Consider the following 23,466-nt stretch of genomic DNA (forward strand, 5'->3'; position numbering starts at 1 on the left):
CTTACCACCCCCTCCCCTTTTTTTATTTTTTAAGATGTGACCACTACGTTTTTACTCCCTATGGAACATTAAATATGTCTGTTTGTATGAAAGGTTTAGGAAAATGGCATTACTATTATTTTTATTTGCGTTATAATTTGATTACTCCAAACTGTTAAAACAATCTTTACAATTGCTGATGTATTCATTATGTACAGGCATTTTAAGCCATCAGTTCAGCAATTTTTTTTAACCTTTTACTTAGATATTACTTTTATGGTCACTACATGTGTTCATCTTCATACTGTATTGAGTCATAACTATATTATAGATCAATAGATAAATATTAGTTTGATTTCTTCAAATAAGTAATTTCGATGCCAAATTTTAGCAGCAACTTCGGGGAAATTATCATTTCTGTTGGGGCCCCAAATTAAAAAAAAAATGACATGTGACATAGGTCACAAATAAAATAAATGAACATCTTAAGCCCCCATCTTTATATCATATTACATGTTTAAACCAGAGAAAAATAGTCTTTTACAAATGCCAAACTTTAAAAGCAAACTTTCACGAAAATATAGTAGTAGATATGTGAGAAAGAAAATAACGTTTGGTGTCAACAAAAAGTTCTAATTCATTAACTTTCAGTTTAGTTGCCATGGAAATCTTGTTGTTTGACATAAATATGTACCGGTTGGGCGGCTGGTTTTTCATAAAGTCTGCGGAGATCATTAGTTTGTGGCATATCGTAAATGAAATGTGAAACCGGTGGTCTGGAATACAGTTGAGCAGACTTCTGAAACAGCCACAGATCGTCTGGGTTTGAAATTCCTATTATTACCGTTGTCTTGCTATCTCCACCGATGTCTTCCGGGGTTGGCTTTAATTTGTTTATGCTTGACCTTTAATAATGTAATGTGATAACAATTACACTGACCATTTGCTTTTAAAATATTAAAAATATCTTCTACAACTGTTTGCATTTAAAATGAAAAATAAAAATATTTGAATATCATACCACTAACGTTTTATTAAACGTTTTTAAAGCTTAAAAGCCATAAAATATTACTTACTTTGAAAATAATTTGTGTTTGACCATGTATCCAGTAACGAACAAAATCATAATCGCAAAGACAGCAACTGCAACGCTTAGACCTATTACTTCCAATCGTAAAACCTCTTTGGTATCTTCATGTCTGTTTTTATATTTTTTGGTGGTTCTTGAGGCTTGATCTGTTTCCGAGGAAGCCATAAGAACTGTTGTGGTTGTAAGATCTGCTGAGGATGTGGAGGAAGCTGGATGGAAAGAAGTGGTTGTAAGATCAGCTGAGGATGTGGAGGAAGCTGGATGGAAAGAAGTGGTTGTTGGTTCTGTAGTTTCTGTAGTTTCTGTCGTGTTACATTCTAAAAAATACACAAAATCCAAAACATTCAAATAGTTCAAAACTCCCTCCAGGAAATAAATTTTGAAAAAAAAGTTTCTGTTAGCTAAAAAAATCCAACTTTGTTATGATAATCAAAGCTTTTTTAAATTCCGTAAAAAGTAAACATGTGTTTTAGTTTTAATTTTATACTGTATAACGAATGGTAAATGTTGTTATTCTTATTGACAGTCAATTAATTTCAATTAATTTAATTACGAACATACCCCAAGTCCAATCAAATGTATTGAATAACGGCAAGCATTGCCAACAGCTTTCGTTGCTTTTAAATGTTCCCCTTTCTATACACGTTCCATTTATGTAACAAAATCCATTCTAAAAGAGGGCATAAGATTATCGTAATGAATAAGTTAAAAGTTGCTTGACTTTTGAATTATGTTAATTGTAAATCACAAAACACACACATTTGAGGGAAAAAAGAGGGCATGATTATCGTAATGAATAAGTTAAAAGTTGCTTGACTTTTAAATTATGTTAAATGTAAATCATAAAACACACAAATTTGAAGGAAAATGTCAAGAGGTAGGTATGATATCAATTATACTTGATATCATTTGAAAACTAAAATATACCTGAAGTGTGAAATAAACACTCCCAGATTCGTTATTGAATGTTTGACAGGCAGACTGGTAAATGTATACTGTATGCGAATCCGTAAACTGAGTGCCATCATTAGAAAGATTAAACTGAAATGACGTAATCCATGAATTTCCAGATCCATACTCAAGGCTGCAATACCCTTCAAACATGGTTCTTTCTTCTAGTTTTGTGTTATATGATGTTGATAATGCCACGGTATTATTTTCATTGTTCTAAATAAACAAAAAAAAACTGTGGAAGCAACGAATGGTGCTACTAATCAATATTTTGCAAAATCATTTTGTTTTGTTAATGTAAGAACAATTGCATATTTACCTCTTCCCTTGTCACAAAACAAGATGTCCTCATATTTTCCAAGAAGTAATTGCCATAAAGCGTAATGTCGTCACAAGACGCCGATGATTTGTCACAAACACCGTCACCAGATAATCTTGTTATTGTAGGTGGAGACAAAACGTCAAACGAGCAATCACTTCCCCCGTATCCGTCATTGCAGGTACAATTCCCTTCAATCACAAAGAAGGTTCAGTATTTTTTTCTTGTTTTACATAATGCTTTCAATGTTTTTTTGTTTATTTATATTTCTTCATACCTGATGTGCATATTCCATTACTGCTACAATTGTTTGGGCATAAATTAGTGATAAATGCCGCAATATCCGGATGCTCATTTGCAAATGTAGAGTTCAACAATATATATGTTTGACATTGTACAAGGCCTGTATCGAGATGCAACTGAGTAAGGTTATGATCCCCGGTAATCTGTGAGAATATTACAAAAAACATTTTCCTTTACCCTTTTTTCAGGAAAACATGGGGAAAAAACAGGTCCGAGAAAATATAGCATGAATACAACAAATGACCTTACTGTTAGATCATTAATGCAGTTAGCAAACGTTTCATTGGTGAAGTTTGGAACAACCTGGAGGCAAATATTATAGTGTGCAGACTGTTGAAATGCATCATCGCATATATTGAAGGCATCTACCTCGCTAACTGCTTGTCGTTTGACTCGCTAGAAAAAAAAGTTATATACAAAAGTAAAATCTTTTCTTGAAAGGATTTTAAAGGTAAATGTGTATGTTGTTAGTAAAATCAGAGTTATTCAGATACCAGTTAATTGTAAAATTTTATCTCGTTATTCATCATATATATCATTGAGCACTGAGTAATCATTAAAAAACGACATAATTATCATTGTAAATCAATTTGTTAACCTATTATTAGCCAATAGTAAAAATCTGTGATTTATTTACAAATGCATAAAACAACTATAAACAAGCATTCTGAGAGTATTGCATAAGCAATACACGTCCCCTACCGGTTTGTGGAAATTGTGAAAACAATGCACTGTTATACAGAATATCGAACCCGAACATTAAAAATTCGAATATAAAAAATTAATTTTCTCGAAAATATGTCAACCAGACGCTACATAAGAGTAAACTTGATCTGTAGTTTGACATTTTGAATCTGTTCAGCAAATTTCATATTATTCCTCAAACGCATAAAGAAAAAAAGTGTGGAAAACTGAAATGGGACAGACAGACGGACGGACAGAGGGACGGACGGACGGACAGACGGACAGACGGACGCAGAGAAAAGCTATGGTCCCCTCCGGTGAAAACCGGTAGGGGACTAATAAGACCATCCTCTGATGTTAGAACATATTTACCGTTTGTTCGACTGATTTCGCGTCCATTTCTTGAAGGGATGTGAGAATCTCCAGGTCTCGTTTTTTCCTCCTTGAGCTGCTGCTGTGGAGTACACAGTGGTACTCCCGGCCTCTAACGTTTGTTTTGCATTCAGTGTACTGTTTGTAGCTGCAGAGTGTTTTGTCTTTATCACAAGTGCAAAGTTTGTGCAAATATGAGGACAACGGTGTCAAACTATCAAAAACAGTCTGTGAATTCGCTAGAAGGTCATCTGAACTACCAGCGGGAAGTCTGTGAACGGATCAACATAAACACTTATCAAAATGTTATAGCAATTAGAGCAGCAGTAAAATCAACAGTAAAATTAAATGTTATTACTTTAAAAGAAAAACAAATATCGTTATTAAACTCACTGCCATGACAGGGAGAAACCATCAGGTGGATTATGGTAGCTGTAGGAGTATATATTGTCCTGGGTACCGTCCATACGGCGGAGGTCATTAGTCCTATCATTGTCCAGTACTCCACACAATCCAGACGTTTTACCTAGATCAGCCACTGTGGGGTACACTTCTAGGTTTATGTACCAGAAAGACCAACCGTAGTTGTAAAGGAAGACTTTAACAAATGTTCCGGTTGGAAATATGATCTCAAAGAAAAATTAAAATCATGAACAAAAGATGCATCAAAATTAATAGAACATATAGTTATACTTTCTTGAGAGGCCAAGGTGTTAACAGATGAATGAAAACAAAAGAAAGGTTAATTCAATAATTTCAAGAATCAAAAATAAAAATAATCCATCGACAGCAAATTAAAATCAACCTTGTAAACTTTGTCTGTTTCTTTGATGACTTTGAGAGAATTCTCTTTACAGATAGGAAAGTTGATATACTGCCTCCGATAACAAGCATCGATGGTAAACACATCCTGTCCTGATCGAGCTGCCACTGCGCAGACACAACGAGGTCGTCCCCAGCAGTTTTCGTGGCGGACTTGCACCTATAGTTTTAATCGTATAATCATAACAACTTGACGTTTATATTTAACGCTGAGAAATATAGTTTTGATTTTACAAATGGTTACCTCCTGTAAATGAGCAGCGTTCTTATAAAATATATACGTCTTTCCGGTAATACATCCCGTGCTTTGGCATTCATAATGGCTAAAAGGACAATGATAGTAATGATAGTAATATAATTTCTTCCGAATTTTAAAGGTAATTTTTGTTCATATTTCAAAAAACATTAAATGCTTAAAGAATTTATCACTTTGTAAACTTACGCCTGATTAGAACAATTTTTTGAAAAATGTTCATTTTGTTCGCATACTGCGACTACCAGTCTAAATAAACACCTAAATAATATACATTAGTATAGCTCACAGTCCGTCGAACGTTGTTTGATGTGGATCGGCATACGAACTACAGCGTTTCCCCTTCCATGCTTCCTTCTCGTCTACAACGTTGATCTAAAAGAGAAAAAAGAGGCTTACGGGCCACAGCAATCACCTGAGCAACAATAGGCATAATAAAATCAGCTTAATGGAGACAAAATGTAATCAGAATAGCTTACTTGAATTTTCAGCTCAGGTGAGCTAAATACATCCAATTATTGTCAAAATGCAATATATTGACACTCAAACACGTTTTAACAGTTTTAAATTAAAATAACTTACATGAACGTCATGAAAAACAACATCAGAAAATATCATGGCACCCTGTCCGCTTGGGCTGTTTGTTTCTAGTCGCAACACGAGCTTGTGGTCAGGCATGTAATAACCTTCATCATCTGAATTGAATATCTCTATGGTATGGATCTTGTACCATTTTGTCTCATCCTCATAATTTTGCTTTTCTCTAAAAATGTGACTGTCTATAGTTACAGAACATTTTTTCAGGTTACCAATCGAACTCCTTTTGCACTTTGCCTCAGATTTTCCAGGAAACGACAACTGGATGTTCAAAGGAGAAGCCGACTGCTTTCCATCTGGAGTGTGAATAGTCTCAGATGCAAATGGAATTGTGGGTCGCATCATTAACGTAACTTTTCCTTTCCTCTCAATACTTAGAGTATGATTCAAGATCTGTAATAATACATTATTATATAGAATTCAGCAAATGTCTTATTATATTGTGATGAAGTTGAATTCAGTTTGTTTTAGTTTTGTATTTGTTCCTAGTAGGGCTATTTTTTTTTTTAGCAAAACCGGTTTGGTCGGTTAAGCAGTCATGACTGCTTGTCAAGTGTGCGGCCACGTTGGTGAATTTGTCGTCCAGGTTGTAACTAATGGCGAATTCCAGAATTTAGTCTGGTAAACTGGTAGCCAGAAATACTGTAAATCGGTTTGGACATTTGCTTTTCTCCAGCCGGTACGTTTATGTAGATATTTTGTCAGTTTTAAGGTATATTTAGGGGAACGTGGTCTTTAAGTTTCGTTGTATTAGCTAAAACGTCTAAAGGTTTTTGAATATGTACTTATTGTTTCAGTGGAATGAGGGTTATAGGGTCAAACCAGGTGTGTCAGTAGTGAAGGTCAGTTAAAGGCTAAGCGTAGAATATGTAGGTGAGAACTAGGACCGTGAAATATAAACGGAACAAGGCATGACGCAAGAGGGACGTACGGGAGCCCGTGGATGGTGAATGTCAATGGTCAGGAGTCTTTCAGTGAGAGACCTTCGAGTCCGGAACTGCAGACTGGACATTTTGTGTGCTATGGAGGCTCAGTGGTGACTATTTTTAGGGCGGCTGTTGCTATTGTTTGAAGTCAAACTTTCAATTCTATTCAATGATTGAATGATGTGTTACATAAGCTAGTGATAACAGGTATTTCTTCAATTACAGATAATGTTCCAATTTTTTCTGAAAAATTACATATAACAGTATTAACAATTTTGATTTGGTTGTTTATTCTATTACATAAATTTACAGCTTTACTTAGCTGGTGTTTATAGCATTTATTTGTTTCTTATATATACGGACAATTGAATGTGTTTAAAGTTAATCCATATTATTTCATTGTCAGTGGTAATTGATTTACAATTTAGAGTTACATTTCGTTCTTAGTGAGAGTGATAGTGGATGTTTCTTGGTGTGAGTATATTCTTATTCTATTATTTTGATTTCATTTCTGGTTAAATGAATTCATTTTGTTTTGTTTATTTTACTGTTTGTCGTTTTGCAATTTACGCCACAAAATCCAAAAATAACTTCATAACACATATACATATTTTATCAAATTGTCTAATGCTTAGGTAAATGGGATACATATAACAAAAACATTCTAATGAAAACAGTTTATGTCTTTTTTAAACATTACAATTTGATAGAGTTTAGTATTTTTGAAACCTCTATTCCTGCAAAGAACAGTTTGCTGGATTTTGAAAAACACGGAAGGCTGTTTTTTGACTTCTTCACTCCTACAGCACAGTGAATCTAAAATAAGATAAGACAAACAACAACTAGAGTAACGAAACGCACTATTATGAATTTATTATTAGCTAAATTAGAATATGTGAACATTTTGTTTTATTTATTTCATTGTTAATAGTTCTACATCAGCATTTAGATCATCTCATTATTTCGTCCCATCATATCTTCCCGCAAAATTTATTCATACCCCTTTAAAAACAAGTACCATACCTTGTAAATTACACACATATGACACTTCTACATGTATACTTATCATGATTTTTATCTCTTGTTTTTGTTTTCATGTCCCTTAAGCTACTGAAAGAAACGCTTGTATTAATATACATAATTAATTTACCCATGTGTTTATCTTTTTCCCCGCCTTGTTTAGATCGGCTGCGGAGAGAATAGCGTCATCTAATGACCACTTGTCGACGGTCTGTCCTTGGATCACAGTCTCGTTATCGACGTACCAGTCAATGTCGTAGAGCAGGGAGTCATCATCAGAAGGGGTGAAGGAACAAATCAGGTTGACAGAGGGGTCGTACTGAAAAAGACCCGGAACTATCGCATGTTTCTTTTCTGTCCACGTGATATTGTGGAAGGAAACTCGAACGTTGTCTACAAATTCATCCACACCTGTAAGAGAGTTAAGAAGCTTTTGTTGAAATAATATGGATAATGCTTAGAAGTGAAACTGAGTTCTCCAATGTGCAAATTCACCAATTCTATTATTTAATTTAATTATCATTTATAACCCAGTCACCTCTATGTTGTACTTACAATCGTGTCCAAGCTCTGCAACATTTGAAAAAAAAAATCATTTCATGGAAAAAGTAAAGATGAAAACAAGTTATTTTATCAGTCTAACTTTTGTGATATCCATGGCGATTGCATGTATAACATAATGCAAAATGATTACCAAAGCAATATGCAGCGTTGCAGACATCCAGTGGTATAAGCTTGTAAACCAGAAATGTTGAACAGTTTTTGACATCTATTTCATACGTGTTGGAACAGTCGTCAAAAAACCCCACTTCACATGCTGTTAATGTCTCTGTGTCCCCATCAGGAGGAGTAGGATCTTAACAAAAGAAAAACTTAACAAAACATATTTTGAAAAACAGACAAAAGCATTAATATTCTTACTATATGTCCATACATCAAAGATGTGATTATAATTAAAACACCACAGAAAAATATTCAAAAGCTCTTATAAGATATTTCTAAAATGTTAACTGGCGATAGTTGCTGCTTAGAAAGTCAATATTCATTCAATATTTGACAAAAACTATAACTGATATCATCATCAAAAACAGTCTTATAGAAAAAAATTATGATGAAAACTGATTTCAAAAAGATGTTATGAAAAGCACATATTATGCAATCTATGAAATGAAAATTTTCGAACAATATACCTTTTAACCAAACTGGGTATAATGTGTTGCATTTCCCCAGGATTGGTGGTGACGTAGACATCACGTGAGATTTGGCTCGGTACCATCCCTCTGTAATATATCTATCACAGATAGGTGTGGAGTCCATATCAAAAGATGGCGATCGTTTAGTTACGTGGTCAATCTCATAATAGTTCCCGTCAAGACATGGATTCTGAGCTATAACACCACAGAAGTACAACAAGATTAAAGTTTCTAAGTCTATTACTAATAAGTTTTTACGATCCTTTTGATTGATATATAAACAAAATATTATTTTAATACATTTTTTTTTCAAATTATCTTCTGTTTCTTATGATACTCTTTTTTTTCAGAATTACATTTGCTATTTAACCTTTTTAAATGGGGTATTTTGCCATACGTAATTAAATCAATTAAGAGAAATATTTTTATTAAGCATAACCTTTTTTACAGAGTGATCCACAACTATGATACGGTTAAGGTAAATTCGTGATATAAAAAAAATTGTATTTTAATTTAAGCATAATATCCACTGAACTAATTAATTAGTTGCATCAATAATGTTTTATGGTTAGAGGTTATCAAGCCCAGATGGTCGAATTATTAGCAACATTTATGAATAATCCTTACATAATAAGTGTCGTCCGCCAAAAATGTTTAATTTAGTTTCTTTTAGTGTTATTTTTCTTTACACAAATACGGCGAGAAGTGTTGTTGTTTTTTTTTTTAAACTTTACATATATACTTATAGATGGATCAATGTTGAAAATAATAGTATCCTACGAAATGCTTGCGCCAGAGTTTCTTGTTACACATTCAATGTTTCAAATAAATTAAATCAAATGATGTCAGTAAACCAAAAGAAATTTCATCTCATTTGCAATTTATAAATCAAAATTCGTTAAATACCTACTTTCATTTTCGATAACTACACCGAATTACCAAAACATTGATCAAAACGACAACTTGTAATAAATAAAAGGTGTCTGTTTGGAAGGGTAACAGTTGGAAACGACATACTTTCATGTCAAATACTGATTGGTTTAGACGCAGTGGTAATCCGTTATATTACCTAAGCGTTGGCAACACACTTGGCAACGGTTAACACAACGAATTGTTACATGCTCATACATTATGCGCGTACGGTTTGCCGTAGAATTCACATTTTCTCTGTATAATTTTAGAGAACATTTTATTGTTGAAATAAAGAAATGACGCAAATTTTACGGCGAGCCGTACGCGCATAATTTACGCACAATTCGCTGTGTTACCCGTTGCTCAATATGTTGCTAACGCTAATGGTAAAAGAACGAATTATCAATGCGTCTAAACAAATTAGATTTCAGTATTTAGCACGAAAGTGAAATAATTATGATACCTGTACACCGTGTGGAAAGTGCTATTCGAATATGCAATTGATTTGAAGCACTAGCCAAATTGATTGACGTGCTCTTGTGTAGGTTTTAAAATGCAAACGTTCACTAGGAGGGCTAAGATATCGAAAAAAAAAAATAGTTTTGAGATTTTCTAAAAAAAATTGTTGCTCAATTTTCCAAAGAAGCATTACCAGACTGCACTAAATAGAAAAGAAACTATTTATTATTTGTTTAAAATAACGTTCAATTTAATTTGTTTCAAAACTTTTGTAGCAATTGTTATCCTTTTCTTTGTGTTTTGGTTGTGTTCAATCATGTTGGAACGGAAATGCTTTATGTTTGATTTAGGAATACTAGGTGATAACCCGCGCAAACGCGGGAATTTACACTTTACACATTATTATGATATAATGCTTAATATGTTAAACCATTTTTTTGGTTCATTTTTGCATATAGTTTGTCCGATTTATTTTTTATCTTATTTTTTAAACTTGAAATAAAAAACAATCTCCTATTGTTTCTACTGTATATATTTCAAACCAGTGAATGGGTATTTAGTGTATCTCTAAATTTGGATCTTAGGTCAATTTTCAATACAATTTCTATTACTGTCCCAAAAAAGAATTTTAGATAAAAACAATCGGGGGGGGGGGGGGAGGGGAGGGTGAGAAGCATCTCAATTAAACTTCCGTGTTTTATGCATACATAATTTATCCATATAGACATAGAATACAATAGTCTGTTCATTAATGTTTACAAATGAATGTCTAAGGTTTACAACCAATCTGTCGTGGTATGAAAATGTATGAAATTAAAACACGCAAGGTTATGAATTATTATCCATTTGCATACATATTTTAAACCAAAGTTGTCAGATTCAAAGTATCTCCCCGATGGATATTTCGCCCTACAATTTCCGCCATGATATCAGTTAGTCAACCCGTTTCTGTGCACCCGCTCTAGAAAGGTTTTTTTTACCATTCATTCTTAAGGCCCAATAATTGTTCCATTTGATTTATTATACCCGCACTTTCTAAAGAAAGTTCGGGTATATTGTTGTTACCCTGTTCCGTCCGTCCGTCCGTTTGTCTGTCCGTCCGTCCGTCTGTCCGTCTGTCTGTCACGTTTTACTTTCTCAAACTGCTCTTACATCTTATAAACCAGCAAACTGAACTCTTGGAGTTTGATTTGGGGTATCATGTTGTTTTGTAAAAAGGTTTCAAAAATTCTCTGTTAGTCCTGGGGGTCAAATAATTGGTAAAAAATGACGTTTTTTTCATAAAAAACCTTCTTCCTCGAACTCCTCCTACATTTTCAACAGTAGACAAATCATCTTTTGGAATATGTTTTAGGGTATCCTATAGATGCGCAATAAGGTTTCGGAATTTTCAATTTTGTCCTGGGGGTCATTTAATGGCTGAAAAATGACGTTTTATTTTACAAATAAACTGGTTTCAAAAACGTCATTTTTTTTTGGCAGTAGCCAAATGATCTTCTAGAATATGATTGGGGGTGTCATATTGAGGCGTGATCAGGTTCCAGATTTTTTTTTCTATTAAGGGGATCAGTGGGCAACAAAAAATGACGTTTTTTGGCAAAAAAATATGGTTCCCAGAACTCCTCTTACAACTTTTGGAGTAGCTGGGTCATCTCTTGGGATATAATTGGGGCTGGCCAATAGATGTGCAATAAGGTTTTAAATATTTAAATTTCATCCAGGGAGTCAAATAGTAGCAGAAAATTGACGTTTATTACTAAAAAAACAAAACATTGATCCAAGAGCTCCTCTTATGATTTAATGGATAGACAATCATATCTTGGGATAAGATAGAGACTGTTATATAGATGTGCAGTAAGGTTTTAAAAATTTAAATTTCATCCAGGGAGTCAAAAAGTAGCAGAAAATTGACGTTTATCACTTAAAAAAAACATAGATCCTAGAAATCCTTTTATGATTTAATGGATAGACACATCATATCTTGGGATATGATAGGAACTGTTCCATAGATGTGCATTACGGTTTTGAAAAATTAAATGTAATCCTGAGGCCCATTACCTACCGGTACATACCTTTTGATGCCCTTTAAGGATCAAGAATATATATGGTTAAGGGGTGGGGATCTCAACCATTTTCGAGATATTCGTGCACTTCCTGTTCAAGGGGGGTCATGACCACCCCCAGGGCCCATGACCTACATACCGTTTGATGCCCCTTGACACAAGGAACAAGAATATATATGGTTTAAGGGTGGGGATCTCAACTGTCTTGAAGATATTAAGGGACTTGCTGTTTGAGGGGGTCAGGACCACCCACAGGGCCCATGACCTACATAACATTTGATGCCCCTTGACATCAGAAACATGAATATATATGGTTTAGGGGTCATGATTATAACAGTTTCTGAGATATATAGTAATTTCAAATTCCTTGGGGGTGGGGATGACCCCAGGGGTCAGATCTAATAAACCCTATGTATTGCCAGTAACAGCCAATATATGATTATGAAAACCCTATATCTTATTATCTTTGTCCGTTTTCAAGTTACCATTTACAATAGAGTCTACGATTCTTCCTACAAGGTTCAATGTTAGACCCCACACCCTTTTGACACCCCCCCCCCCCGAAAAGTGGTTGTCTAACCCAAAATGAGAAAAATCAAACCAGGGTGCACAACTAGATAATATGCAGGCCTATCATATCCTAGAGTTTTGTACAATTCTGTTCAGCCATCTCTAAGAAACAAGTTCAGAGCAGGAAAGAAGAAAAAGAAGATGAAGAATAATAATACATGTATTAAGAACCGTACAAAAACAATAAATCTTCAAATTTCATTCGGGAGACTTAATAATAAAGATTAAATAGAGATAGGATCATCAAACATCAATAATTAAAAGATAATTGACAATTTCTGATTCTAAGGGGGTCTTGGAACCCCCACTCCCAAACAAACTCAAATATAAACTGTTCTCCCCCCCCTTCCCCCTCCCTTGTCGAATGATCTACTAAAATCAAAATATAATTTGGGTGTCTAAAAACTTACATAAACTGGTAAAAAATGTTATTCTTAAATAAATTATATTACACCTTGCATAATTGACAAATGATCTATTGAGATATGATCAGATGTCATATTTCTACCTTGGGATCAATAAGTAGTATTCATCGACAAGTTAAAATTAATAACAATAAATTATTCAAATTATAAATGTTTATATCCACATTCGACCCCCCCCCCCAATCTAATCTGGTTAAAAAGATTCAGTCTTCTTAATACATTCTTACATGTGTACAGTAGCAAATTTTAAATCATTTCTTGATTGCTTTTTCTCTTGTGATTAACATTTTGGAAATTGCTTAATTCAATTTTTAAGATTTATAAACAAAATGTTATATGCATCACTTCCATGTGTATTCGCCTATTTGGGGCAATTGTAAAGTCTCCTAAACAAAGCAATGACATATCATTAGGCTAGGAATTACCCACATGGATCAAACACTACTGTATAACATATGAATAAGATAAAATACTATTACTTATTAGGTTAGTTACTAACTCACTACGGAAATATATTGGGTTGATCAATCTCATAGATGGCAAGGCGAAGCCGAGCCTTCTATGAGATTGATCAACCCAATATATTTCCGTAGTGAGTCAGTAACTAACCTAATAAGTGTTTTGTTTTCTCGAGGACTTTCAAGCGACATATTTATTCACAAATAGCGATGATCTACGCAAAGCCATGTACAAGATGCCTTACATCTCGTCCAATTTAACTCGTTTAAACTCTTCAAAATTTTCAATCTCACCTTTCAAATACTCTTTCAAAATCTTTGCTTCACCCATGTTTACTTAAAATGTTTTGTTGCTATTCAATTTTAAATGTTTTTCCCTTTCCTCTGCAGAAATTTGAGCAAATTTCGACGCTGCCATTTTGTTCTGCTCCAGACAAAACAATTTGACGTCAATATTTTAAGGGCAACTACTCTAATTTTAAAGAATTTCAAAGGGCAACTACTCCAAATACCTTAAGAACTAACGGCATGCAGTTTATGTATAAAATACTATGAAATGTCGAAATGAGTAAGCGAAGCGTCGATCAATGACGGCCATATTGCCTAATATTATTTCTCACAGAACAAATATAGAGATATATGAGGCAATCACGTGCTATGTTTAAACCAATGAAAATGTGACATTTCAGTCCAAGGGAAAACAAATTATTATGGGGGTTGGGGGTTAAAGACAACACCTGGGGGTCATTAATGTACTTTACACCATTTGATGCATCATGCATGCATAATGACATTAGAAGATATTTTGTATTTTCCTGTTTCGTGGGGTCAGAACAGTCCCATAAGGTCATGACCTACATTGTATTTGATGCATTATAATACATTAGGGAAGAAATACTCCTTCCTTCCTATTATAACTCATATTAAAATGATAAGTGTCTACACCTACTTACATGTAATACACAAATTTAATAAGAAATTGTTTATACAGGGTCAATATGGGGTCAACTCAATAGTGCATGATCATGCAGTCTGACAAATGAAAAAAAATAACTTTTGCAACTAAAATGACAGAAACTTTACAAATGCGATAGGATAGGTAACGATGATATAAGCTTATTTAAATATTAAAAGATGATGATACAGTATGCTGTCAAAGGGAGATCACATTTAGAAAGTGAAAGTAGAACTTATATATGCATGCTGGCATCTCATTATATTGCGCTACTGCTACTACATGTATTATGCTTACCTAAATTGGTCAACATCATAATGATTATCCAATTAAAACACAATAATGAATTCCTTTAGCTGATCTTAACTAGGGGCCTAATCCTTTTCTGCATACGGAAAACACAGACATGTATGTATGGGTGTTGCTAAAACGCGGAACGGAAAACGGAACGGAATGGAAAATATCATCACGTTTATCGATGCTTAAAAAGGGTATAGACTGGCCAGAAACGATTTACTTTGTATCTTTTATTTATATCTAATGAATGATTATCAACATGTTGTTATCTTATTAATATTCATATGAATGTCTATCAATTATAGCATTGTATTCATTCGGCTTTAGTTGAGTACGAAACGGAAAAATCAAATGTATACGAATTGTGAAACATTTACATGATTAAACGAGCAAATTAGCTATAACTTTTTACTTATTTTTCTTATATGGTATTGCTGGCATATCAGCGTAACGTACGCAGTTAGTGAAAGCATTTTATGCGTGTTTTGAGTATTTTTATATTTCAAATATGATGATGCACATGTATATACTTACATCAAAATTGAATTGTCGGTGTTCTAGACGATCTTTTATCATACAGACGATACAGTATCATTGAGATGGAAGAAAAAAAAGCGTAGGACTGACGACATTAAAAATCAAAATACAGAAAACATTAAAATATACCCGGTAATTTGTGAAACTAGTAATTTGTGAAACTAGTATTTTTAGCAATGCAATTTTGTTTACGTTTGCATTACTAAGCAGTTGTTTATTCCAGCAGCTATATACATATGATCCGAATAGAGAGCTCTAGATGTTGCCTAATTTGATTTTACGATTATATATTGGGACTATAGTATGTCGATCCCAAAATATTCATGCAGCACATTTGGACGATTTATAATGGAAAATGTTGACATCTTTTCTCCATTTGGAAGTCACTCAGAAGACCTTGCACAATTTTTCAACACTATAATCCGGGTCTGTTGAAATGCAAAACCCAGTAGACTTAAATTCTTTGTTTTTAGCCGTGTATTTATACCAGCTGATAAGCTAGAGAGGACATTTTAAAGAAAGAATAATGAGAATGTGTAATGCTTCTAAAAGAGAATCGCTTGAACCCTGAGGTATATATAAATATACAGCAAAAAGTGAATCGAGAATATTTTGGGACAGAATATAGTGCTCAATGCATGTACTGTTAATTTTGAGGAAATAAATATTCTTGAATAGATAATCTAATATTGCTAATCTTTCAAAAAAAATAAAATAAAAAGGTACATAAAGTATATCGTTTTAGCATGATTAACAAATCTATGAGGTAAATAACATTAGATAAGATTTTCCGTTTTCCCTTCCGTTCCGCTTTCCGTTCCGCGTTTTAGCAACACCCATGTATGTACACGTGAACACATCTAATCGAAGAGCTGGGTAAAACTAGTACCCGCCAATGAGACATGCAGACCTGTGTTGTGTACGAAACTTCAGACAAAGATCATTCATTTGTAACATGCATGTATTTTTATGACCTATTCTTCAAATCCACTTGCACTATTTTATTAGGTAAATAACAGCTTTAAGGTGGTGCAGGACACCTGCATATTGTGATGTACATGTATACTTTCTATTGAGATAAACAATAAAGTATATCAAATATTGATTAAATATTTAGTTACCTAACATTGAAGCGCAATGGGTTTGAGCGTTTACATGTCTGTAAGAGCATTGGGGTCCAAGGTGTATTTTTGGTACTTTTACAATTGATATAAATGAATTTTCATGGGGAGGGGGGGGGTCTGGACCCCTCCCTCCCACCCCTTCTCTTAATCTGTGCATGATGATGTTCATGTAGGCACACAGAAGCAAATCTAAAACCGGCAACTGCCACGGGGAGGGGGCATAATTTAATTTTTAATTTTGTTTGTAATAATTATATAAACCATTATACTTTCTATGACATTAAATGTTAAGATTATTGATTAACTGAAAATTCAATGCAAACAGTTCTACCCCAAATTGCACATAAAGTGCTGCTCATGTCACGATGTGTATTATCATATGGGAAGGGATCTCATCCTTCAGTTATGAAAATTATAAATTTTAATTGTATCATTTTTAATTAAACTGGTACAAAACAGTGTTATTTAGGGGCAAACACATGGTGCGGGTATTACTGTCTAATGACAGCATCTAGTTAACATTTTGAAATAATCGAAGACCGATCCAAGGTATCTGCACGCGATGCATGATGAACTCGTCCTACACTTTTCGTCAATTAGTCAATCCGCGTCCTTGGTTACCCCGTTCATGAAAGTTCTGCCCTATTCTCTCACCAGATGTCGAGCTTCGTAAGCGAATGAGTATTAAAACTAAAATCGCCCACTAAAGAAACGAATTGACTCATTTTAATTATTCAGCATTTGTCAAATCTTAACGTCTATGTATTTTCCAAATAGGATCACAGTAAATACATTTCACTTTTTACGTATTCATTCAATATTATTTCATTGCAAGTATATATTTTGATGGAGACTTTCCCTGACTTGGATCCGGCAATGTGTGTCCACCACCTTACTCTCGTTTTTGCTATTTCGGGCTTGTTTATCGAAAATGAAAGTAGGTTTTTGATTAATTTCACAATAATAACTTATCAGTTAAAATTCTGATATACCTTACGGACATCATCACGCATGTGTTGAAATACCAAAGGTGTAAGCAAGTACTCTGGTGCAGGCATTTTGTAGTTTATTTGCAAAATGCCTTAATTTATAAGTATTAATATCAGTGTGACAGTGTAATATTGTAGTCACTTAACCTTAACAATTTATAAGGAAGAAAACAGATAGAATAATTGCAACAATTCAACCAAGTTTATCATCAACATAATATATCATATTTGTTTACTTAGGATAATTTTTACTAAAAGTACCACAAAACTAAAAAAAAAATCATTTTGATTTGCATATATTTTCATATATTCAAAAATATTTGCTTGCGATGTCTTTCTGGTACAACTTTCCCCTCCCAAATTTTGAAACAAAACAAAAACAAAATAATATTACTGACAATGATCCTGAAAATAATATTTGAATGTTGATGTATTTATATAAATGAACAAGTATAGTTTGGAATGCTAATATTCTTACATCATTTATAGTGATGAGTAACAAAAAAAATACTCAACACTTGTCATCACATCAAAGAGTAGCTTTCAAAGACACTAGGCAAACATAAACTAACATTCAAAGCAAGGGTCATTGCAATTCATAAAGCATGGCAAATTAAAGAACCTGTGATCGCGCTTAATTTTAAATCTTTGGCATATATTATTTATATAATATATAAAGCAATGAATATTTTCCTTCCTTGACAATGTCCAATGTTCATTTAAGTGGATAATTAGTCTAACATAAACTGTCGGACTTAATAAAACGCCTGTCATATGTCTTTGAAAATTATGACAAATCAAGCCTATTTTTCGATTCGCACTTAGTGATATAATATTATAATGCATTACATTATCCAAAAGTGATTTAGAATATATTGATTAAAATGTGATATGACAAATTTACGCTATTGTAGATTTGATTAGAACCAAATCATTGCGGAATGTGTAAGATGAGTTCATCTTGCAACGGGCACTTATCTTGAATCTACCAACTTATACCTAACCCCCCCCTTCCCCCCTCCCAAAAAAAAAAATCAAAACAAAAAATCCCAAAAAAACCAACAACAAAAAATACACAAACGAAAAAAATGTACTTGATATATAAACCACCAGTTAAATCCAGTTATTCGTGTTTTAAATTCATTTTTAATCTTTTCATATTTTATAGATAAAAAAAACTATTCAACCTTTTTACAACACGTATTCTACATTATAGGCTTTAAAAACATATCTATAGAGAACACGCTAGCTTATTTCGGAATGAGGAAAAATTACCTTTTATCACGACAAACAGTAAACAGAATCCAAGCCAAGAAAACATTCTTTTTCTTCGTGAGTGAATCTAAAAGTAGCATCCATTAATTTCACATGTTTCCAATACATGATCACTACTCCCCGACTTTTCGTTTCTTCTAAGAAATAATATTTTAAGCCTTTATGCGAATCAGCAAAACTAAATTTACACCTTTTTTTGTCATAACATAAAAAATATTTTTGATAGATAATGATTTTAAAGCAATATGAGCTGCAATTTTCATGTTGAAAATTTTTAAAGAGAAAAATGTTATTTTCTACTAAAATGACATAAAATATCATGATTTTAAAATTTCTGTTAGCTTTGTTTTAGTGGGAAAAGCCATTAAGAAGCATTAATTGGAGTAAAATTGAATTATTGTCGTCCTGTACAAAAATTGATCTGTTATATATTCCTTATAAATGAAATCTTTCTCCTGAAAAAATTAATGATTTTTACAAATCTTTTTTTATCACAAAAGTTTGTTACAGGCAGACTTATCATACTAGCAGGTTTTTGCAGCAAAATAAAACTCTAAAAAATACAGCTAATATTGCTTTAAATACAACATTTAATTCCTGCCAGTCGACAAATGAATTTCATTTGGGTAAATCACTGGTTTGAACTGCACGATAGAATTCGGCAATATATTTCTAAATGGAAAAAAATATCAATGTATTGATTTCTTTAAATATGTATATGTTAACAAAATACAAATAATATCTCTTTTATTTTTTACTTTACCTGTCCTTTTTCAGTATAATGGACTCAATATTTTACTGACCTTCGCGCGTTCCATGCTCAATGAGCAGTCATCAAATGGATAGCAGCTTATGCATACGAAGTTGTTCTTGCTTTATACACAGATCAGCCAATCTAGTTCTCGTACGATATAATAGGAGGTATATACGTTGTTTTAAAAAGAAACATACTATTATTAGACATGACAAATCAGTTAGAATTCATAGTCCCTAGAGACTCGGTATAGGAACGAAAAACCACTATATGATAATAAGGTGACAGTCTGGTCAGCTTGTAGTTCTGAAAAAACTAAAATCGTGCAATTCGTTTTTTGAAACTGATGGTAGGGTAAAGACTGTTAACAGTGGTTGTTACTTCTACCTAGTGAAGAATAAATTTATTCCAGCTTTATGCAGATCATACTGCACAATCGTACTGTAGCTGCATATCTTTAGCTCCCGGTCTGAAAAATTCGGATGGACGACCTGGGAGCTACAGTGCCTCCCATAGTTGAAAAACTGCAATTTACGGCGCACAAAAAATTGCGCTAGTTTTGGACTCATTAATCTTATTTCCGAGCACATTCTGTACAAATATTTAATTAAAAAAAAAAATCGGACATTTTACTACAGATATCGTCACTTTAATTGCCTTTATTTTTTTTAAACAGCATCACCAGTCCTGTGAAGTGGTGCAGTTTGTTTACATGCAAAAAGTTTGAGGCAAATAAAGAGACGACGTCAGTAGAAAATTGCAAGAATAATTTAATGGTACTAATTTTTTTCACAGAAATTGTGTGTAAATAAGGCAAATCAGTCCAAAACTAGCGCAGATTTTTGTGCGCCGTAAATTGCAGATTTTTACTATGGGAGGCACTGTAGCTCCCAGGCCGTCCATCCGAATTTTTCAGACCGGAAACTGCAGACCTGGAGCTAAATCATACTGCTGATTTTTAATTGTCCACCAAGATGGAGTTACCCCGCACACGTCGGGACAGGTTCTTGAATGGTTACAGAAAACATTCGGTCATAAACTGATTTCGTTCAGACGGACTGTGGTTCGTCAACACTCTCCCTGATGTAATCCAAATTGATTTTTATGGGTGTAGTTTAAAAAACAAAACAAAGTGTATGCACCAACGCCAAACACTCTGGAAGACCTGAAAGTAGCAAAGCCCCGAAAAATACAAAAAAAAAAATACTCAAGACGTGCAGAAACGTGATCAATTACGCTATAGAGAGACTTGAACTCGTGATTAAACAAAAGGGGATCACGTAGATCATGTATTGTAATAAACAGCATTACGGTAAGTTGATGCTTACGGCAAAGTTGATTCATTTCCCGTTTATGCATTTATTACATGTTGCAAACTTGACGGATAAAATGAATTACGCTCACAACGAAGTAAAATTGCCCGTACCTGGGAACTCGTTATTAGCATGTTTTAATGTATTTGGAAACGGATGATATTTTTACAAATATGTAGAATTTTTTTTTCATGGAATGTCACCCGTACGAAAAATTCCACCCTGACTTAAGGCGGAATGTAGGCGAAATTTGAAAGGCGGATTCCATCTTTCATTCCTCTGAATGTATAACTAATATCACAGATTCAGGGTGGAGTCCGGGTGGATTCCGGGCGGTATATGGCTCAAAATATTTAAATGAGATTAAGCGTATTCCGGGTAATAAAAATCCGCCTTAAAACCAAAAAGGAATCCGCCTAAATCTTAGGTGGTATCCACCTTATGATAAATTGGAATCCGCCTTAATATAAGGTGGAATACGCAAGATTCCGCCCTAAAATAAGGTGGAATCCACTTAAATATAAGGTGGAATCCGCCTTATTAAAAGGTTGCGTCCGAATCCGCCTTAGGGTAAAGATGAACACTTTTTACAATGGACAGAAAAACTTCTTTTGATTTATGCTTTTGAATCCGGTGACTAAATCCTTTTAAATTAGCACCGGATGGGGTGGAATCATTGCCTTCATTTCTTTTTTAAATCAGTGGCCAGACTTACAACATAAAACCATCTATAGTTCCTGTGTATTTCCTTTTTAAAACACACCATAATACAGACATCACATCCAGAATATCTTTTTATTTTCCTAATGTTTGTCTTCCACTTAATATAATAAGTTGAACTTTTTGATTTAAGTCCACGTTTTCACTCTTTTGTACAGGTAGTTCCTTGAAAAGTTTCTAGAGTAGCTCAGATCTTCCTCGAATCTTTTCGGTAATTGCATCACTAAAAATACTTCTCTCACATATTCTGAAAAAATATATGTAATTTGATAAAGTATTACTTATAACCAAACACTCGATCAAATATAAATATATATACATATATACCTTTTTGTTATTATCATGATTATAAAGAATACCTTTCAACAATGTGAACAAATAAAAAGAGATCCAATCCTTACCTTTCAAAACTTTGATTTTGGTAGGGTTCATGTAAATGGTATGACTGACATTCTACTTTTCAGTCTCCCATGTCCATTGTCCTGCTTTTGAGCTAGTTTTTTTCTTATCAGGCTGTTTCTCAATGCTCATATTAGGACAGCTTACATATAAGAAGGCAGCTTGGCACCCTCCGAATGACTTGTTGGTATTGTTGCTTTCCTTGTTTTTTAATTGTTTAGCATAATGTCAGTTGTTTTCAACAGCTTTCAAATCTAAAGGATGAAGGGATTTCTATAGTTTATACATTGTGTGACATTTACGCAATGTCTAATATCTTTTAAATGAAGAATAGTTTAAACCTATTTTTTCTTCACATACAAATAGCACAATTATAACTGTACTTTAGAACTATTATTGATAAAGTCATGATCATAATTAAAATTTATATTGACTTACTTTCGATATTAACATAGAGGTTCCCGTGTTCATGCCCTTAGTCCACATAACGTGCACACTTTGCTTAACTCCATAATACTTTGTTTACATCAAATAGCTGTAAATAAGTTTCAATGTATTTCCCCCCAAAATAATCCTCATAATGGTTTACACATGTCCAAATTTTGTAACACAAAGATGATCAGGAAAGTTAGGCATGGCCGTTGTTGCCAAATTCAAAACTCACAAAGCGCGAGCCTCTGAGGCCAGAAATATGATAAGGGGTAACGCTGATTTTAGGTTTACAAGTGCTTGATGGCCATAGTATAACAATTTTTAGTAGCAGTTTAAAAGTACAATAAATATGCTAGCGTGTTCATAACTCATTCCTGTCTTTATATTAATTAAACATTGCGGCTAAAATAGTATGTACGTTTAAAATTATGATAGAAAAAAAAAGATTTTCCCTGTTGACGCCCCTCTGCAATACAGGGAGAGGCTGCGGCTCTTGCCTGTTAACAAATGGCAGCCTGTGTATTGAGGTCAAGATGAAATTAACCAGCCTGTGTGTAGAACATACATATATAACCTGTTTGATAGTGTCATCGGATTATCAATTTGAATTTAAGGTTACAAAATTAAACAAATTGAAGAAAGAATTAAAGTTTATTGAGTGAAAGCAACAGACAGTTCATAAGAATAAGCTATTTATAGAACAGAAAATGAACTGTTGTGCGCTTTTAACACGATATGGTCAAGTTTTAGCCGTAAATTTTATATTATAACTTGCAAAGAATTGCCAATTAGCTAGGTTAAGGCAGAATATTTATTGACGGTAAAGGGGGAAACGGGCAGTGAGAAATAATACGGTTAACTTTGACAGAAAACGGCTAGATGCTGAAAATACGGCTAAGGTTTGAGGCTAGGTCCGGTTATGAATAAGATGGAATCCGTCTAACATTCAAAGCGTTTTCCAGGTACGCCTTTGATATTCCTAAGTACGGCTACATTTTAACCGGAATACGTCTAAGTTCACCCTGAGTCCAGCCGGAAAACGGCCAACATTTTCGTACGGGGAGTAAACTGAGACAATGCCTATTACTGCATCCGTCTATTAAATCATTTCTCATTTCTTTTCATTTTAGAACGTTTTGCGTTGTAAATTGTGATTTATAATAAATTGTACATACTTTAATTACCTTATAAAAGCATTTTTACGCGTTTATAGCCCTTCTAAACTTAAGACAAATACAACGGGATAATTTAGTTTTTGACGGGCACAGAAAACAA

At 33.6% G+C, this 23,466-nt stretch overlaps 1 protein-coding gene and 1 long non-coding RNA gene across 4 annotated transcripts; both read right to left on the bottom strand.

The window, feature by feature from the left end:
- Positions 1–259: 259 nt before the first annotated feature.
- Positions 260–19,514, bottom strand: LOC128183072 (von Willebrand factor D and EGF domain-containing protein-like). Of its 3 annotated transcripts, XM_052851925.1 has the most exons (21): positions 19,377–19,444; positions 19,162–19,245; positions 18,574–18,640; positions 8,507–8,704; positions 8,011–8,172; positions 7,872–7,886; positions 7,447–7,727; positions 7,026–7,112; positions 5,356–5,763; positions 5,063–5,148; positions 4,765–4,843; positions 4,504–4,680; positions 4,092–4,327; positions 3,699–3,969; positions 2,892–3,038; positions 2,617–2,785; positions 2,340–2,530; positions 1,997–2,236; positions 1,631–1,739; positions 1,056–1,386; positions 260–884 (listed from the first exon to the last, which is right to left on the bottom strand). In XM_052851925.1, exons 3-21 carry the CDS (start codon positions 18,617–18,619, stop codon positions 632–634), a joined length of 3,486 nt encoding a protein of 1,161 aa, XP_052707885.1. In that variant the 5' UTR covers positions 18,620–18,640; positions 19,162–19,245; positions 19,377–19,444; the 3' UTR covers positions 260–631. The 3 variants fall into 3 exon arrangements, with proteins under 3 accessions (XP_052707885.1, XP_052707884.1, XP_052707883.1); XM_052851924.1 differs by lacking the exon at positions 19,162–19,245 and having other exon boundaries at positions 19,377–19,514; XM_052851923.1 differs by lacking the exon at positions 19,377–19,444 and having other exon boundaries at positions 19,175–19,245.
- A 736-nt stretch (positions 19,515–20,250) lies between these two features.
- Positions 20,251–22,557, bottom strand: LOC128183096 (uncharacterized). Its single transcript, XR_008243537.1, has 3 exons — positions 22,198–22,557; positions 21,762–22,013; positions 20,251–21,607 (listed from the first exon to the last, which is right to left on the bottom strand). It is a non-coding gene; the product is annotated as an uncharacterized LOC128183096 (long non-coding RNA).
- Between the last annotated feature and the right edge of the window lie 909 nt (positions 22,558–23,466).

The sequence above is a fragment of the Crassostrea angulata genome, chromosome 5, assembly GCF_025612915.1.
Source record: "Crassostrea angulata isolate pt1a10 chromosome 5, ASM2561291v2, whole genome shotgun sequence".
Classification (NCBI taxonomy): Eukaryota; Metazoa; Mollusca; class Bivalvia; order Ostreida; family Ostreidae; genus Magallana; species Magallana angulata.